The 18,469-nt window shown below is 40.0% G+C and overlaps 1 protein-coding gene across 2 annotated transcripts in view; it reads right to left on the bottom strand.

The window, feature by feature from the left end:
• MCF2L (MCF.2 cell line derived transforming sequence like) overlaps nucleotides 1–18,469 on the bottom strand; it is a 244,967-nt gene that overhangs the window by 55,830 nt on the left and 170,668 nt on the right. For both annotated transcript variants that reach the window (XM_029910503.1, XM_029910505.1), the window contains exon 4: nucleotides 5,607–5,697. In XM_029910503.1, coding sequence (XP_029766363.1) covers nucleotides 5,607–5,697 — 91 coding nt within the window. The remainder of the gene's footprint in view (nucleotides 1–5,606; nucleotides 5,698–18,469) is intronic.

Here is an 18,469-nt window from a genome sequence, read left to right as displayed (position 1 = left end):
TCCAGATGCACCCATGAGATGATGCCTGAGCAGGAAGAGTGCCCCATTACAAATTGATGGATAATGGGGGCATGAAGGTCACCCCAACACAAGGGGAATGTGAAGGCCTGTAGCAGGAAAAGGAGACTATGTAACCCACCATGTATGGAGGCCTTCTTTGCAGAGGGCAGATATACTCTCCTGAGCCGGACCCCAGAGTTGAGGCTTCCACTGAAGGTGGTTGACAACAGAGAGGATCAAGGCCCTACTTTATATAGGTTGTCATAAACATACAGCTAAGGGTAACATAAAATCCTTCCTGAGCAGCTATACTGAATCTTTATCTGCAAGGGGTTAAGAAGCTCAAATAACCTGGTTGGCACGTGACCAAAAGGGCCAATAAGGAAAGAAGATACTTTCAAATCTGGGGGGAAGGTTTTGTTCGTGCTCTCTTTGTTTGTTCCCTCTCTGGATGGAGAGAGAGACCAGTCAGGAAAAACAGCTCCTGAAAACATACCTGAAATGAGCATATAAAAGATTACAAAAATTGTAAGTAAGGGCAAGGAAATGCGTTAGATTATCTTTTGTTTTAGCTTGTGAATTTTCCCTATGCTAAGAGGGAGTTTTATTCCTGTTTTTTGTAACTCTGAAGCTAAGCCTACAGGGGAATCCTCTGTGTTAAATCTTTTTATTACCCTGTAAAGTTACCTTCCATCCTGATTTTTTCAGGTGTGATTCTTTTACTTTTTTTTTTAATATAAATAAATGTATTCTTTTAAGAACCTAATTGATTTTCAGTGTCCAACAAACCCAGGGGTTTGGTCTGTGCTCACATTGTAACCAATTGGTTAGTATATTATTCTCAAGCCTCCCCAGGAAAGGGGGTGGAGAGGCTTGGGGGAATATTTTGGGGGGGAATAGGGACTCCAAGTGGTCCTTTTCCTGAATTTTTGTCTAAATCACTTGGTGGTGGCAGCAATACCGTCCAAGGACAAGTAAAGGATTTGTGCCTTGGGGAAGTTTTTAAGCTAAACTGGTAGAAATAAGCTTAGGGGGTCTTTCATGCGGGTCCCCACATCTGTATCCCAGAGTTCAGAGTGGGGAGGGAACCCTGACACAGGTCCTGGAGAATCAATAGAGACAATGGGAAGCACTGGTATACCTACACGGTTATTTGGCAAAGTTAGCTTACGATCCTCCGGGAAGTGAGCAGGGACCAGAGAGGAGGGAAATGGAACCCGACAGGGTTAAGGTGGCTCAGAAGGGACTAATTACAGTAGAACCTCAGAGTTACGAACTGACCAGTCAACCACACACCACGCTTGGAACTGGAAGTACACAATCAGGCAGCAGCAGACACACCTTCCCACCCAAAAAAGAGGCAAATACAGTGTGTTAAACAAAAACTCCCAAAAACAATAAAGGGAAAGCAGCTTTTTTCTTCTGCATAGTAAAGTTTCAAAGTTGTATTAAGTCAATATTCAGTTGTAAACTTTGAAAGAACCACCATCACGTTTTGCTCAGAGTTACGAACATTTCAGAGTTATGAACAACCTCCATTCCTGATGTGTTCACAACCCTGAGGTTCTCCCGTAACCCAGTAGCCTTCACCTGGGGAGAGATTTAGGCTTGACTGACAAGTCCTAATTGGAGATGGAGCCCATTGGGACAGAAATAGGAGAGGGCTTATATAAAGCCAGGAAGTGAGAGCAGAAGGGGGCTGTAGTGGGGAGGTCTGCAGTCACTCTCTGGGCCTAGTGAGGAGAAAAGGAGGAAAGCTAGGGGTGGAACAGAAGTCCTAGCAGCCTGACCTTAAGGGAAGGGTTTACCCAGAGGGGTAGTGTAGAAGAAAGCACGTGGAGGGCAGAGTAGGAAGAGGCCCAGGGAAACGGCAGCAAAAGTTGAGACGGTACAGACCATGGCTACTTATAGTAGGGTCCCTGGGTTGGAACCCAGAGTAGCAGGTAGACTCAGGTTCTCCTACCAGCCACTAGGAAAGAAGCACAGTCTTGAATCAGAAGACTATCTGGAATGGCACTGGACAGCTGGTCTGGTGAGACTGTGTTTCCCTGGAAGGGGAAAACTGTATAGTGGCCTGGTCAGAGGGCCAAGCCATGAAGCGGAAACACTGCAACTCCTAGAGAGCATGAGGAGCTGTATCATGAACTAAGAGAAGGAAGGGGGCATCACATTGGGCAGAACTAATCCCCAGATGCAGCCCTGAAAGGACACCCCAGCAGGGAGTGTGTCCTGTTATAAGGGCATTAGCTCTTTGTTTGCCACTGCTAATGCAGAGTCTCTGCACCTGAAACAAAATTTTAGTGGGTCATTAAATTAATTTTATTTCATGATTAAATGAATCTATGCGCCGCAAACAAAACTTGTGTACTGGAGCAGTCCCAACAAACAAATATAAGTGAGTGCATTTCTTGTTAGCAAAGTGAATTTCTAGTTAGCAGTTGCTAAAACGTTCATAAATGTCTCCCATGATATACACTTGATACTAAACTGCTCAAGATAGTTAAGACCAAAGCAGACTGTGACGAACTTCAAAAAGATCTCACAAAACTAAGTGATTGGGCAACAAAATGGCAAATAAAATTTAATGTGGATAAATGTAAAGTAATGCACATTGGAAAAAATAACCCCAACTATACATACAATATGATGGGGGCTAATTTAGCTACAACAAGTCAGGAAAAAGATCTTGGAGTCATCGTGGATAGTTCTCTGAAGATGTCCATGCAGTGTGCAGAGGCGGTCAAAAAAGCAAACAGGATGTTAGGGATCATTAAAAAGGGGACAGAGAATAAGACTGAGAATATATTATTGCCCTTATATAAATCGATGGTACGCCCACATCTCGAATACTGAGTACAGATGTGGTCTCCTCATCTCAAAAAAGATATACTGGCACTAGAAAAGGTTCAGAAAAGGGCAACTAAACTAACGGGTCCCATATGAGGAGAGATTAAAGAGGCTAGGACTCTTCAGCTTGGAAAAGAGGAGACTAAGGGGGGATATGATAGAGGTATATAAAATCATGAGTGATGTGGAGAAAGTGGATAAGGAAAAGTTATTTACTTATTCCCATAATACAAGAACTAGGGGTCACCAAATGAAATTAATAGGCAGCAGGTTTAAAACAAATACAAAGAAGTTCTTCTTTACGCAGCGCACAGTGAACTTGTGGAACTCCTTACCTGAGGAGGTTGTGAAGGCTAGGACTATAACAGTGTTTAAAAGAGAACTGGATAAATTCATGGTGGTTAAGTCCATTAATGGCTATTAGCCAGGATGGGTAAGGAATGGTGTCCCTAGCCTCTGTTGTTAGAGGATGGAGATGGATGGCAGGAGAGAGATCACTTGATCATTGCCTGTTAGGTCCACTCCCTCTGGGGCACCTGGCATTGGCCACTGTCGGTAGACCGGATACTGGGCTAGATGGATCTTTGGTCTGACCCGGTACGGCCGTTCTTATGTTCTTATCCTGTCTAGTCACAATGTCATCTCTATCTAGCCACGACATTTTTATCTGGGATGGTAAAGTGGAATTTTCAAATGTGTTTGGCACTGAAGACAACGGGAGTTTTGTCACTGACATCAACAGAAGCAGCATTAGGCCAAAGCTGAGCACGTGTGCAACTTCAGCTAAGGAATCGTTGATTTTTTAAAATAGCGCACAGAACAGGACCTAACGAGAGAAGGGAACATTTATGATTCCATTGCAACAGCCTATGTATATTTGCCAGGTTCTGCCTTTAAAGCTTAACTTCCTTCAAGCAAAGACTCCAGCTGCCATTGCAGTCGTTGCAATTACAGGTCTCATATGTATCGTAGTGAGTAGGTATTCAGGTTCTATGTTGTGTGAAAGACAAAAAACTCCCATTTCTTCAACACATGGAGCACTTCATATGGACCTGGTGCTTAAAACCACAACATTAGAGCTTACTGTAAGCTCTAAACTTTATCATGGCTGCTAAAGAACCCAACATCAAAGGCAATTTTGCAACCAACTGTGATTTTATAACATCAAGCAGAAAAGCTGGATTTTGGGGAACAGTTCACAAACTACCGGAGAGTGAATTCCATTTCTTTAATCACCCCCAACCACTCCAAACTCAGCTCTTTTCAGGTCTCAGTACTGGAATCTTCTCAATACTGAGTCTCAAATTTTCATGAAGTACTACCAGGATTCATTTTTGCAGCATTTTTTTGATGATTTATTAAACATATTTTAACATCCAGAAAATTCCAAGTCCTATTATGGGAATATCATATTGTCAAACCTATTTAAACAAATTGCTATGCTACAACAGACAAGAAGCCTTGTGGCAATGCCACAAGAACAAAGCAGCAATGCCAAGATGGCAAATAATTTGCAGCTTTGATTCTGACTTGCTTACACCTCCCAGAAGGAGAACCGCTTACACAGAAAATGGTTACAGCGCTATGGTTTTGCACTTACTGGTAAACACTCTGAAATACTGGTAATTAATGCCAGCATGACAAGATTGAAAGAGGTAAAAAATATAAGAAAGGGTTATGATTAGGACCTGATCAGTGTACAAGTGAATATTCATTTTTTATTATTAGACATGCCTCTCTTTTGCAGCTTATGTAATAAAATAACTTGTATTGTTTAACAATTCTGTTTATATTTAATTTTAAAAAATTAATCACTGAAAGGTATGTTAGTTAAGCTCTGGTAATTTTTTTTTAAAAAGTTATGAAATGCATGCTGAAACAACTTAAAACACCTGCCATTGAATTTTCTTTGAAACCTGTTTTAAAACTATGTTACCAGAATTAGCAGATTGTAAATGTATGTAGTATCTACCTTTTGAAATATTAAACCACAGAAATTCCTCCTATAAATGTACTTTTGTAGATGGAGCTTCATATATTTAAACAAATACGGAGACAGTTTCAATTTAAACCAAAACTGACATTTAAAAAAAATCATCATCCTCATATAAAAAAAAAAAAAAAAAAAAAAAAAAAAAACAAACCCAAAAATAGTTTAAACAGTGAAATGATCACAGTTCAGCTCTATTAGCTTTGGGTTACCAATGCGAAAGCTATTTTCCATTTGAACCTAGGTAGGGATGAAGTTACTTTGCAGACCACATTATAAGCATACTGTACACCAGGGGTAGGCAACCTATGGTCCGTGTGCCAAAGGTGGCATGCGAGCTGATTTTCAGTGGCACTCACACTGCCTGGGTCCTGGCCACCAGCCCGGGGGCTCTGCATTTTAATTTAATTTTAAATGAAGCTTCTTAAACATTTTTAAAACCTTATTTACTTTACATACAACAATAGTTTAGTTATATATTATAGACTTATAGAAAGAGACCTTCTAAAAATGTTAAAATGTATTACTGGCATGCGAAACCTTAAATTAGAGTGAATAAATGAAGACTCGGCACACCACTTCTGAAAGGTTGCCGACCCCAGCTGTACACCATACCACTGGGTATGAAAGAACAGTTAGAATGTATTTCTTGAACAAAAAGTTATACTGTAACACTGGTAAAAGAAAAAATGTTTACTGCATTTTATATATGAGATAGGTTCAACCTGGAAGGACCACCATAAAGGCCTTAACTGAAAAAAGAACTCACCGCTATTCGCAGTATGGAGGCTTTCACAGAGGTCCATTTGTCTTGCCTTCGATCTATGACAAGGATAAATCCAATTCCAGCATCTTGTAAACTAAGTTTGGGGGAGCAAAAAAACCTGTAGTTAAACATACAGATGAAACGGTCTGATATTTTCTAGTAATATTTCACAGTTTAAAAAAAAAATAGTAGGTTAACCTTTCTTGTGCTGAGCCTTAAGTTATTTATTTAAAATACACACATGAATATATCTGATATACCATTAGGAGGATGCAGCACTCCCAAAAGGATTCCATGCAGCTTGTCAGTCAGTTAAGCCGTAAATTGTGCTTATCCACAGAAGGCAAGGTATCACATACCCTGAACAATTATTATTTCAGTGGAATATAAACCCCTTTGATTTCTCAGGATTTTTGTTGCCAGTATAATCCATCTTTCATATAGTTTTCAGTATCACTATTCCTGGATAAAAACAAAATCATTTTCCTTTTGCATCTGTTTTCTTATTCCTTTTTTGGACTGGCTTCTTATTTTACTCGTGTCTTAATCCCTTCAAAAACTCAAGCTTTTATGATCCATGTATTACATTAGTCCTTCCATCTGAAATTCTCATAGTCGTCCATGTTAGAAATCTTCTCTTAGGGCAATTGTTATATTCACCAAGGCAAAAAATCCTTAAGGCATCTAAGAGCTCAAAGTCATACGCTATAAAGGTAAGATAAGATGCACTTCTTTGAAATGGAAACATCTGTGAGAACGATCAGACTTGAATCCTTGTGTAAAGATGAGCTTTGTTTTTCTGCTCTGTTCAGCTTCATGTGCTGCATTCACCGAGTACAAATAAAGAGATCTGCTCCAGTAATTTCCTATCAAAACCAATTGTGTAATGCCAGCACTTGACTGCCAGCCAATCACAACAGAAATGAAAATGACAGGCACGTACAAGATAGACTACTTGAATTGCTAATTTTTCGGTATATTTGGCAACTTGTCTATGCTATAATATATACTGTAGCAGAACACAGCAATAATTAAAGAAAACAAATATAAATTGATGCAGAATTATATAGTTTGTTGGAAGCTCTGCATGCTGTGCTTGTAAAAATTACATATGATCGTAGTTTGTTTATTGTCATATTGTAATGATGGTGCTTTTTTATTCTAGGTTTGTAAAGTGATATGGAAATATTTCTTGCTTATTTAGCACTGATGGTTTATCATAAATGAGTTACATATTGTTAGCTACATTCAATACAGATAAATACTGTGTGTTATGGTGGATGAAAATTCTAGTCATCTAAGTGTGGTCTCCTGAATTAATATTTACTATTAATTTACTAACAGCATTTTGGGCTGTATAAGTAGGGGCACTGCCAGCAGATCAAGAGACGTGATCATTCCCCTCTATTCGGCATTGGTGAGGCCTCATCTGGAGTACTGTGTCCAGTTTTGAGCCCCACACTACAAGAAGGATGTGGAAAAATTGGGGAAAAAAAAAGAGTCCAGCAGAGGGCAACAAAAATGATTAGGGGGCTGGAGCACATGACTTATGAGGAGAGGCTGAGGGAACTGGGATTATTTAGTCCACAGAAGAAAAGAATGAGAGGGGATTTGATAGCTGCTTTCAACTACCTGAAAGGGGGTTCCAAGGAGGATAGATCTAGACTGTTCTCTGTGGTAGCATATGACAGAACAAGGAGAAATGGTCTCAAGTTGCAGTGGAGATGGTTTAGGTTGGATATTAGGAAAAACTTTTTCGCTAGGAGGAAGGTGAAGCACTAGAATGGGTTACCTAGGGAGGTGGTGGAATCTCCTTCCTTAGAGGTCAGGCTTGACAAAGCCTTGGCTGGGATGATTTAGTTGGGGATTGGTCCTGCTTTGAGCAGGGGGTTGGACTAGATGACCTCCTGAGCTCCCTTCCAACCCTGATATTCTATGATTCTATTAGAAATCTTAGTATCCCATCCTCTTTTTCCTCACTGCAAGTTGGCCAAAAGTATGGACTACATATTTATAGGAGCCAAAAAGTGGAACTAGGCTTCCAAAAGTAATGAGAAAGGAAAGAATCAATACTAACAAAGGAAAAGCTAAACAACATATGTATCAACCAAAACAGAACATTTATTTTCTTTTACCACAGAAAGGCTTCCACTGCCCCTGAGCTTCCCAGAACCAAGTCAAGCAGCCTTTAACTCATATTTCTGGTTTAGGATAACTATCACTGGTACATACAGCTTTTGAGCATTTAACTCCTAAGCTTGACCAATCCACTCTATCTGAGGTGGATTCTAGCCCTGTAAATTTACCAGTACATGAACCCACGCAAAATATGCAAACTTTCAAATAATGAGCTGTAGCTTATTTTGGGGTTCATGATTTACAATGTCTTTATATTTTTGATTAGACTTCTTACTTTTTTAACCTATATACTCCACCTAGGGAATGCTGATATCCGATTAGGTCAGATTCGAATTGTTAAATCATTTAATTATTAAATGGATAAGAAAATTCTGTTAATGCCGGAGGCCATGTGGTTCACTATACCACACACATGGCTAACTCACACACTGATCCCTGAGGGTTCTAACGACAGGATGCATTCCACTTCTGCAGATCAAGTTAGTCATCTCCACAACACATGCCAGTAGCTCAGAGTCAAGGAACCTCAGGGTTGCTCCTGCATCCATTCTAAGGCCTCCTGTAAGCTGTTCTGCACAGGCAAATCCTGCACGGAGCCACAGAGACCACTCATACATAGCTTTCAGATTGGTCATCTCAGTAGTATGGCCCCAAACCACTATCAGTTTACAATTTTGTATTGTAACAGTTGGAATCCTCCCCCCCCCCTATTTTGGAGGAAACCCACTTTCCCTGCTTTTCAAAGCAATAACATTTCTATTAAGAACAGAACATTGAAATCAAACTTCTTGTCTTAAATTTCTACAGACAATACACCACGCAGGGCATCTATTTTTGCTGAACATTCAGCCGCAGACTTTCAGATACAAAACACTGTAGCAGGGTTTAATACTTGAATTACAAGAGAATTTTCATTAACTGTCTATTACTGCAGTAGCTAGGGCTGTGTAAAATTTACCATTTCTTCTTGGAAATCATATGTGGGCACTAAAACAAAACAAACAATAATTGGAAATAATACTAATAATCGTAACAATGTTCCTTCTTATGGCTCTGAAGATTTGCAAGATATCAAACCTTAAACATGCCACTGGTCCAAGACTCAATACTAACAGTGTGATTTTGAGGAGGAAATTCCACAGAGTCTGGAAAAATACATACATTTTTTAAGCAATTTTATTTAAAAAATGGCAGCTGTTTGAAATGGCTCAGAGGTTTGGAATTTAGACTAAGTCCAGTGAAAGATGGATCAATAGGCAGAGGGCATGTAAGATGGTCAAAAGTACATGATAAATACAAGTTTTCATCTAGCTCTACACATTACCATGACTACAGGTCTCATTCCTACCCAGCCTAGCTTCTCTCATTCACTATCAGGAAGTCAGTTTCTGCCTCCTATCGGCCAATGATGCCAGCCTCGATCACCTACTTGTTAAGTTTTCAAACAAGCAAGAACCTTTGTGCTTCCTCTCATGCTTGGGAAGAGCTCCCTGTAAACAACTGCAGAGTCATCTGCTTATCCACCTTCAAACTCTCCTTCGCGGTGATGCCTACAAAAAAAACCTTGACACCGGTGTGCTAAGAACACAGCCCCTCATACTGACGAGTATTGTCTCGTTGTAGCGCTCCATCTGTTGTCATTTGTCTTATACTTAGATTGTAAACACTTTGGGTCAGCGACAGTTTTTTTGTTCTGTGTTTGTGCAGCGCCCAACATAATGGAGTCCTGATCCTGGACTAGGGCTGTTGGGCACGACAGCAATACAAAAAAAATAAATAAATACTACCACCGCATGCATTTTATTGTAAGTGAAACTGGTAGTGAAGCTTATGGTTAAAAGTTGTATAACACCTTCCATTCAGAATTTCCTGTTTCAGTTTATTGTAATTTTGCCACATTAAGCATTCGGGCTGAAATTTTCCAGCCTTGCTCTCTTCCTCATGCTGAAATTTGAATGTTTCGGGGGGTGGGGAGAAAAGGTCTAGAGAACACTATTAGAGGAAAATAAGTAGTTTTGACCATGTTAAAATGTCTTTATTGATTCTTGGGAGCTCGGATGCCTCCAGAGATTTGTAATTTGGAATGGGGATGTTCCTGGAGTGAGGTGTCCCCTTTGCTGTCCCCAGGAAAAATCATTTAGATTTGACAGTTTTAAACCTCTGAAAATTGCCATTTCCACAGGTTCAGTAGAGTTTATCAGAAGCTTGCGCCTAAAATTTCTGAACATTCCATCTGCATTAAGCATGATGCCAAGTCCCACACAGAGCGCCCCATGTGCCGTCTTCACTCAGCATGCTCCCAGGCTCTGCATAGCTTCTTGCATCATAGGCACAGAACTAGAGCATCTGACATGATGTCACCATAGCCCCACCTTGAGGCATAGGGGAAAATGAGGAGGGCTGGGAGCCAGGAGGAGTTCTAGTTCCAGCTCTTCCACGGACGTGTGTTAATACTTCTGGGCATTTCGCAACTCTTATGATTTAGCAAGACCTCATAACCTGACCTCAGGAAGAAGGCAAATATCTTTTCCCCATTTCTCAGATAGGGTAGTGGAAAAGTTGCACACAGCCACATCTTGCAGAGCTGATAATAGAAAGCAGGTCTGTAATATAGCACGGCCAAGTATACTTAGGCAATTTGCCTTTCAGAATGAAGGGACAAATGTATGTGCTTGGCTCTGTTGTCTATAACCAGACACCTTTCCACAGTCAAAATCAGAATACAGGATTCTCTATTTCCAACATTTCTTGGCTGTCCAGAAAACAGTTACATAAATTCCTGGCAAAATATGCCCTGGACCAGTAGTTGCTGCAAGAGGAACTTTAATTCAGGGGTTTCTTAATTTTTGAGCACTTAGCTTTGCAACTTTAACGTTCTCTTAACATAGTTTTTTGATGCAACTTATCTATAAAGTACTTGTTAACAACAAATCTAAAGTACTCTGCAGCTATCCTTGCCTCTCTCTATGGTTTTGTATGCTACTCCAATGATTTAATTGTGGGGACAGGGACCATTGTTTTGTTCTGGGTTTGCACAGCATCTAGTATAAAGGAGTCCTGGTCTGTGATCCTATGCACTACAGTAATATAAATAATTAATAAACATAATAATGAAGTAAACTGCAAATCTCAGGAAAAATATTTGAGCTACCAATATTTGATGCCTATCCTGATAACATAGTTAGTGCTGTAGCTAGAGTGCAGAAAAAAAAGTGGAAGGTAAGGGAAAATTGCTGTCAAAATTCAAGTCTCATTACCAAGTAATACTGGGAACATACTGTTAAGTCCCTATTGTGTGCAGATTTGCTCTTAAGATTTTCATTGTTCCCTCAAATACCCATCTGGAGAGAGAAATTCAGCAAATAGTAATTGTGGAGAGGGGGGCTAGCAACCTCTGCAGCACTGTCTTTTCCTATACACCTTTTCCTATTCTCCTCCCTGTGCATATGCATTATGCTACAGTGTAATTACATGATCGTATACTAGTCTTTCCACAACATCCCTGCCTCATTCAGTGCACAGGGTGGATGGTGCTCAATTAAGGAGCAGCCATTCAATATGTTGTTTCTTGTTTTCTCCTCATTGCTCAGTGTGTGGACCAGGGTTTATTTGCTGCACACTATTCAATCCCTGCTCTGAATACAGAATTATTAATTTTTTCATGAGCTTGTCTATATTTACTAACCTCAGAGGAATTGTGAGACATTGGAATGTTGGGTTTCATTCCAGGCTCAGGAGAGGAGGGTGCTCCAGTGGGCACATACTTCTGCCTGTTCTCTGCACCCCAACTTGATCCCTTCTACCCTGCCCCCACCAACTTGTCCTTGTACCAGGCCTGTCTCTTCCCCACTCATTTCCTCATCCCAGTCCCATTCTCTTCACCTAGCCAGTCTCATCTTCTTGCCCAGCCAGTCCCCACCACCTTTGGCTCCCAGTCTCCTTGGCCAGCTAACCCCAGGCTCCCTTCATCCCAAATCTCCTCTCTTCCCCCCACCTGTCAGTCTCCAGTCCCAGTCTCCCCGAACAACTGTGTCCCAATCTTCTACTCCTGTCCCCCCCCCCATTTGGATCCTGTCCCTTATTCATTTGAATCAGGCAGCTTCCTCCTCACTGGCTGGAGGAGGAAGCTGGAGAGGCACTGACAGCACAGGAGAGAGACTCTTGCTCTCATTTCTGGTGCCTGGTCCTAGCCCGTAGCAGACCAGACCTACAAATGAATCAGCCCTAGCCTGGAGAATGCTCAGTGCACAGAATCTTCAGAGTTATTGGCCAAGAAGCTGTAGCAAATCTACGCTGAGCATATATGAACTGCAATTTTTAAAATGCTAATAATGTGCCCAAATTTGAATGGATTTTCACAGGGATGGCAAAGGCCACCCATCTGCCAAATTCCAAGCGATTGCTCCAAACCTTGGGGGTGCTAGAGTTTTTCAAATAAAAGGTTGATAGAATTTTTTTTTTAAAAACATTGACAGAACAACTGATTTTCCCCTAATCTAGGTCTCAAACTGCAGAACCATTTGGGTTGAAATTTTCCAAACAGACTGGACAGCAAGCATGGAAAATTTCAGCCAAAACAACCACATTTGTGAAAATTATAAGCAACTGGAAATTGGTATTAGAATAGGAAGTTATGGGCAACCTTAATAATAGGCAGAGCAGGTCAGACCCTGTTTTCAGTGAATACAGATATAACCTGATATTTGTTTATACATGTTTCTTTTATGTACTTTATTTGTATTCTGAAAGGCAATTTATAAATGTATAAAACTCAAAAAATCACCGAGCAGACAATTTGGTCCCTCCGTCTCCCATCCTTCCCAAAATAAATAAAAATACGCCAGGAGGTCAGCATCATTCTCTATACTCTGCATAATTATAAGCAGACAGAACAGAACATGACTTAGAAAAAAAGAGTAGCTAAAAAGGCACTGAATCAGCTAGATTAGTAGTGCTCCCAGACTGCAGGTAGGAAGGGGTGGAAGGAAAAGTGAAGGGAGGGAGAAGAAAGTAAATTGGACAAAAATTATACCCTAGGCTGGGTCTCACCTTTCCAAGGCCAGTATCCCATAATGCAGTGCCAGATGGCTGAGGGGTACTGAAACAACCCCTTACTCCCTTCCCTGCAAGCACATATCTCAGACAGTGTACAGTAATGGATGAAGTTTTCATTCAGTGAACCTTCTGTTTTATGCTATGGGGACATCTCCCGCCTTTGTCTTCTGTTGTAAGATTTATGATCTCATGTACCAGGGGAAAGGGTGGGAGAGCTTATAGCACATGCTGTTTCAGAAAGCAACTTTCCCCTACGGCGTGTGGAAGCAATTATGTATTCATCATTTGAAAGATTCTTACATTTCTCCAAGGTATGGGTGGTGATAACTGGTACATATATAAGATGTCAAAAGTTTCTGCTGCTTTTATACTGTTGCATGAATATTGCTTACATATATTGCTCTTCACACTGACACAACAACATAGAGATTGCCTTGCTACAGTAACTCACTAAAGCAGAGATCAGACATTTCAAATAGAGAACAGGATTACATCATTTTTGACCTAAATAATTAACTAAATGATGTGGATTTAATAAAGTGTATTTCAGTATTAACAAGTTGCTTTTTTTTTTTTATTAAAAACAAATGGAAGTTAATTGACAATGCATGTCAGTTGTTCCCTGCCCTTACAATCTCTGCCTGGTTATACTAATGGGCTAGGTATTTAAACTTTCAACAGCTGAACAAATATTTTGTCAGTAACACTTCAGTGAGCAAGGACCATCCTTTTGTTCTGTGTTTCACCAGCACCTAGCACAATGGGGTACTAGTTATTGACTAGGTGCCCAGTGGCAACAGTTATACAAATAATAAATAATAGCGGTATTCAATGAGGAACCAGTACTGTGACCAGAGCACCAGGGTGACATGTTTACAGCAATCTGTGTTCCTAAGCAAGTGAGTTGTTGTATTCTGAGCCAACTGGAGCGCTCTCAGGACCCCTGATTTCATTCCCAGATACAATGCCTTGCAGAGGTCAAGCCTGGAGGTAATGGATAAGCTGATTGCCAAGGCAGATCTTCATGTGTCAAGAGACACCAGAGTCTCCTGGCACCTTTGATGGTAAAAGGCATTTCCAGCAGATGTGGCTATCTGAAGTCACAGATGATTCTTCATTTGCTTATTAGAAGACTAGGAATGATAATTAACATCACGACTCTCAGTTGCCTTGTTTAGGAATGGGTGATTAGAAACCAGATGAGAACTGGCAAGAATTGTTTCCAGGGGGAAGAGAGTCTCCTGATCTTTAAAAGTTTCAATGGGCAGGACCTGAGCTACCTCAAAGATCTGCTAAAATGTCTGCATTCCTCAGTCAATGGAAGCATTGGCTACAAGCGTGAGACTCTTGGGAGCAGTGGACAAAACCTTCTCTCACCAGTCAGCTTGTGGCTCTGGAACTCTCCTTTTACTGCTGCCAAGAATGGTCACTTGCAGGACAAAACATAAACCCCATACTTTTGTCACAGCTGCTCCACAGCACTAAAATAAATCCTTTAATATGTACTAGTAATAACTAGAAGAGAAGCAAGAATCTACTCATCCACCTATGTAAGCTTTGTAAAGCACTCGAAAACGTGGAGATGACTATGGTATAAATTAGGTAAAATAGAACTCTCCTCTACAGCAACTTCAGCTTAAAGAAAATAGGTCAGATGCAAAACATTAGGGTGTTATGTAACTTACTTGAAAATATTAGGGTGCTATGTAGCATACTAAAAATATTAGAAGAAATTCATAGCTTAAGGTAATACATTATAGAACCCAAAGTGCAAGATGAAGACCACTAGCTAGACACTGAACAACGGCATCTGAAGAGGTCTCATTTTACTAATTTGTTCTCCAGCAAAGATGACCACCACTTCAGAATTGACTTTTTTTTTTAAAACCTGTTTAGGTTCTTATACTGCATCCACCACTGTGGTATTTGAGTGCCTAACAAATTTCCTGAAGTGAACTCCATAAGATATCTTGTATCTAGCTCTCTACCGCCCCATTCTGTTGGGAGTTTTTTATGTTTTGATCCAATTAAGGAATACTGCTAACCATCTAAAAGAGGCAAAAGTCAAGGGCAATTAACTTGGGAAATTATTGCTTCAGAAGAGTGAAATTGTCTTGCACCTTTCTTCTGTAAATGATGGAATAATGAGGTTCTGCATTCTCCATAAAGCTCTACGTTGAATGCTTCAGGACTTGGACCTTGGAAATGGTTCTATAACTCAGAATACTAGTTCCGGATTCACTGTAGAAACCATCTAGTTAGGTTCACTTTAGAAATAATAAGCACTAAGAAGTAATGTTATTAGGTGAAGATGTATGTTGTTTGGTCCTTCACTTGGGTAAGGCATAAACTTTCTAGAGTCGACAGTTACTAAGATATGTTATGCATGTTTTAAAACATGAAGTCTAAATTGAACACTGAACTTTGTAATGCTGTAGACATATTTTAGACATTTTACCATGTAAAAACTGTATTAATTGAAAGCTTTTAAGCAGTTTTCTTAAGGGATAGGCTGAGACAAAATATTAAAATAGTTTCAATAACTACCTTAAAATTTCTTTATGTCAGCAGTATACAAATAATTTAAATGCAAAATACAGTATTCTTTCTCTGTCATTTACCATGAGAAGGAGAAAGTGTAGAACTGGCCTTGAAATCTTCTGATGAAGTGGCTCCCTTCAATTATCTTTTTCTTTATCCTCCCACACATTCGGGTGCATAGGACAGCCACTAGTTTCTTCCATATATTTCAGTCTTGTGCTGGTTCTCTCAGGCTTCCAAGTACCATGTTGATGGATTTGGCTTCTTTGCCTATTGTTTTGCATAATATTTCTCTAGGTTGCCCTCCTTTTCTCTTTCCAGGTAGTGTCTACCTTTTCACTTGCCATGGAAGTCGTATTGGTGGCATCCTTAAATCAGGTCTTAAGTACGTCTGTTGTCTTCTTACCATATTTGATGCTTTAGATTGGTTTGGAGTCTGGTGGCACCTTAAAGACTAACAGATTTATTTGGGCATAAGCTTTCGTGGATAAAAACCTCACTTCTTCAGATGCATAGAGTGAAAGTTACAGATGCAGGCATTATATACTGACACATGGAGAGCAGGGAGTTACTTCGCAAGTGGAGAACCAGTGTTGACAGGGCCAATTCAATCAGGGTGGATGTAGTCCACTCCCAATAATAGATAAGGAGGTGTCAATTCCAGGAGAGGAAAAGCTGCGTCTGTAATGAGCCAGCCACTCCCAGTCCCTATTCAAGCCCAGATTAATGGTGTTAAATTTGCAAATTTGGGAGTGGCTGGCTCATTACAGACACAGCTTTTCCTCTCCTGGAATTGACACCTCCTTATCTATTATTGGGAGTGGACTACATCCACCCTGATTGAATTGGCCCTGTCAACACTGGTTCTCCACTTGCGAAGTAACTCCCTGCTCTCCATGTGTCAATATATAATGCCTGCATCTGTAACTTTCACTCTATGCATCTGAAGAAGTGAGGTTTTTACCCATGAAAGCTTATGCCCAAATAAATCTGTTAGTCTTTAAGGTGCCACCAGACTCCTTGTTGTTTTTGTAGATACAGACTAACACGGCTACTCCCTGATAGATTGGTTTGGTCTACTTAGAATTTCTGATGTTAAAAGAAACTTTCTAATGGACACAGAAGATCTTCCAAAGGCATTTACTTTGAAATGAGTTTATCAACATTTGTTAATAGATTTCCATGACTCTGCTCTGTAAAGTAGGACAGACAATGCTGATGTTAAAAATTCGTAATTTTGTGTCAGTGCCAATCATACTACCTTTCCAAATCTTTTCAAGTTCATGAAAGTTGTTTGCTGCTTTTGATATTCTTTGCTTGACATCTAGCAGAGAGTCACCATCAGAGGTAGTCAATTTTTTTTCCAAGGTCCAAATTTTTTGGTCAAGGTATAGTCAAGGTCCAGACCCCAGAAAAAACGATAAACAACAATAATGAAAATAATAAGTAAATAAAAAGATTTTGGGGTCTGTTCAAAAGCATCTGGTGGTCCGGATTTGGCCCATGGTCCGCCTGTTGACTATCCCTGCTGGCATCATTGCACATCTCCCTCCCTAGACAGGTAAAATGACATACTTTTTCTAGTGTTTCTTCATCCACTCGAATGGTTACTTTTGGAACATTGATAGCCATATATCTTGTCTTTCTGTTGATGAATACACCAACTTGTTCTGCTGTATCTGCCAGAGGGTGGGTCATTTCTTCCATTAAGTGATGTGTTGAACTAAGCAGGACAATGCTTAGATAATTTGATTATTCTAATTATTGTTGCTGGTATTCCATAGTAGGCCTTAATTTTCCAAAGACTGTCTCTGTGTACACGGTCACAAGCCTTATGGAAATCTATAACATTTATCACAAGAGGTGCTTACCATGCCTCAATTTGTTCTATCATGTGTCTTGGAATAATAATATGGTCTGCACATAAGCTCAGTGGTCTAAAACCTACTTGTTCTTCTCTAAGTAGGACTGTTTGTTTCTTGATACATTCCAGGATGATGATGCACAACATTTTTCAAGGCACTAACAGTAATGTGATTCATCTCCAGTGACTGCAGTTGGTAAGGTCACCCTTCTTTGGTAATTTTACTATAATGCCTCTCTTCCACTGGGTTGGGTTCTTTTCTTCATTCCATATTCTACCCAAAGAGACAGGAGGACTGTTTCATCACTTGCTTTGAGCATCGCTGCAGTAATGTTATCCTCTCTAGCTGCTTCCCCATTTTTGAGCTTACTGATGGCTTTTCTAACTTCTTCCATTGTAATATCTCATAAATCCGTATCAAGCTCTAGAGTGGTAGGTCTTCATCACATATTTCTAATAGTATGCTTCAGCTTAGTCTATTTAAAATAGCCAGAAAATGTTCTGCCCATCTTTTCCTTTGCTATTCTTCTGCACAAAGAGTCTTTCCATTTGCATCTTTAATAGGGCCTCTAGTACAGCTAAAGTTTCCCATTAGCTGGTTGATTGTCTTGTACAAGGTTGTAAGATCCCTTCAGCCTCTGGACATTTTCTACCAATATAGGCCCTTTTATATTTTCTAGCACTGTGTGTGTGTGTGTGTGTGTGTGTGTGTGTGTGCGCGCTAGTTATATCTTAAGGGTGGTACAGTATCTTAACCCTCAGAACAGAAGCAGGAAGGTATCCATCCTTTTGGACAGCTAATTTTGCTGCTAGCCTCCAAAGCTCTGTAATTTTGACATATTACCGAACGCATTTTAAACATTTACTTCTCTTTCTAATTCCCCCCCACCCCCCAGTATTACTGTTTTTATGGCACACACACAATTTGAGGTTTGTATATATCTCAGAATATTGGTGGCAAAGAAATAATATAGGTAGAAAGCAAATATAATGAAACCATTTTAACAGTGATAGCTATAAATACAACTGTATGATATCATGACACTTAACTGGTTAGACAGAAAATAACTTAGGGCCAAATTCTTTCCATGGATGTATGTATGAGACTCTCAGCGAGGTCACACATCTGAGGGCAAAATTGTTTCTAACAATAATAAGTCACTGCCGCATAAAATTAAAAGATCCAGATAAACTCTAAATACTGGCAGGTCCACAGAGCTATGTGCATAGCTGTCTCCTGAAGCAAACTATACCCTCACATTTCAAA

The sequence above is a fragment of the Terrapene carolina genome, unplaced genomic scaffold (assembly GCF_002925995.2).
Source record: "Terrapene carolina triunguis isolate 2854851 unplaced genomic scaffold, T_m_triunguis-2.0 Scaffold21, whole genome shotgun sequence".
In the NCBI taxonomy this organism is placed as follows: domain Eukaryota; kingdom Metazoa; phylum Chordata; order Testudines; family Emydidae; genus Terrapene; species Terrapene triunguis.
This window is presented reverse-complemented; position numbering and strand designations above follow the sequence as displayed.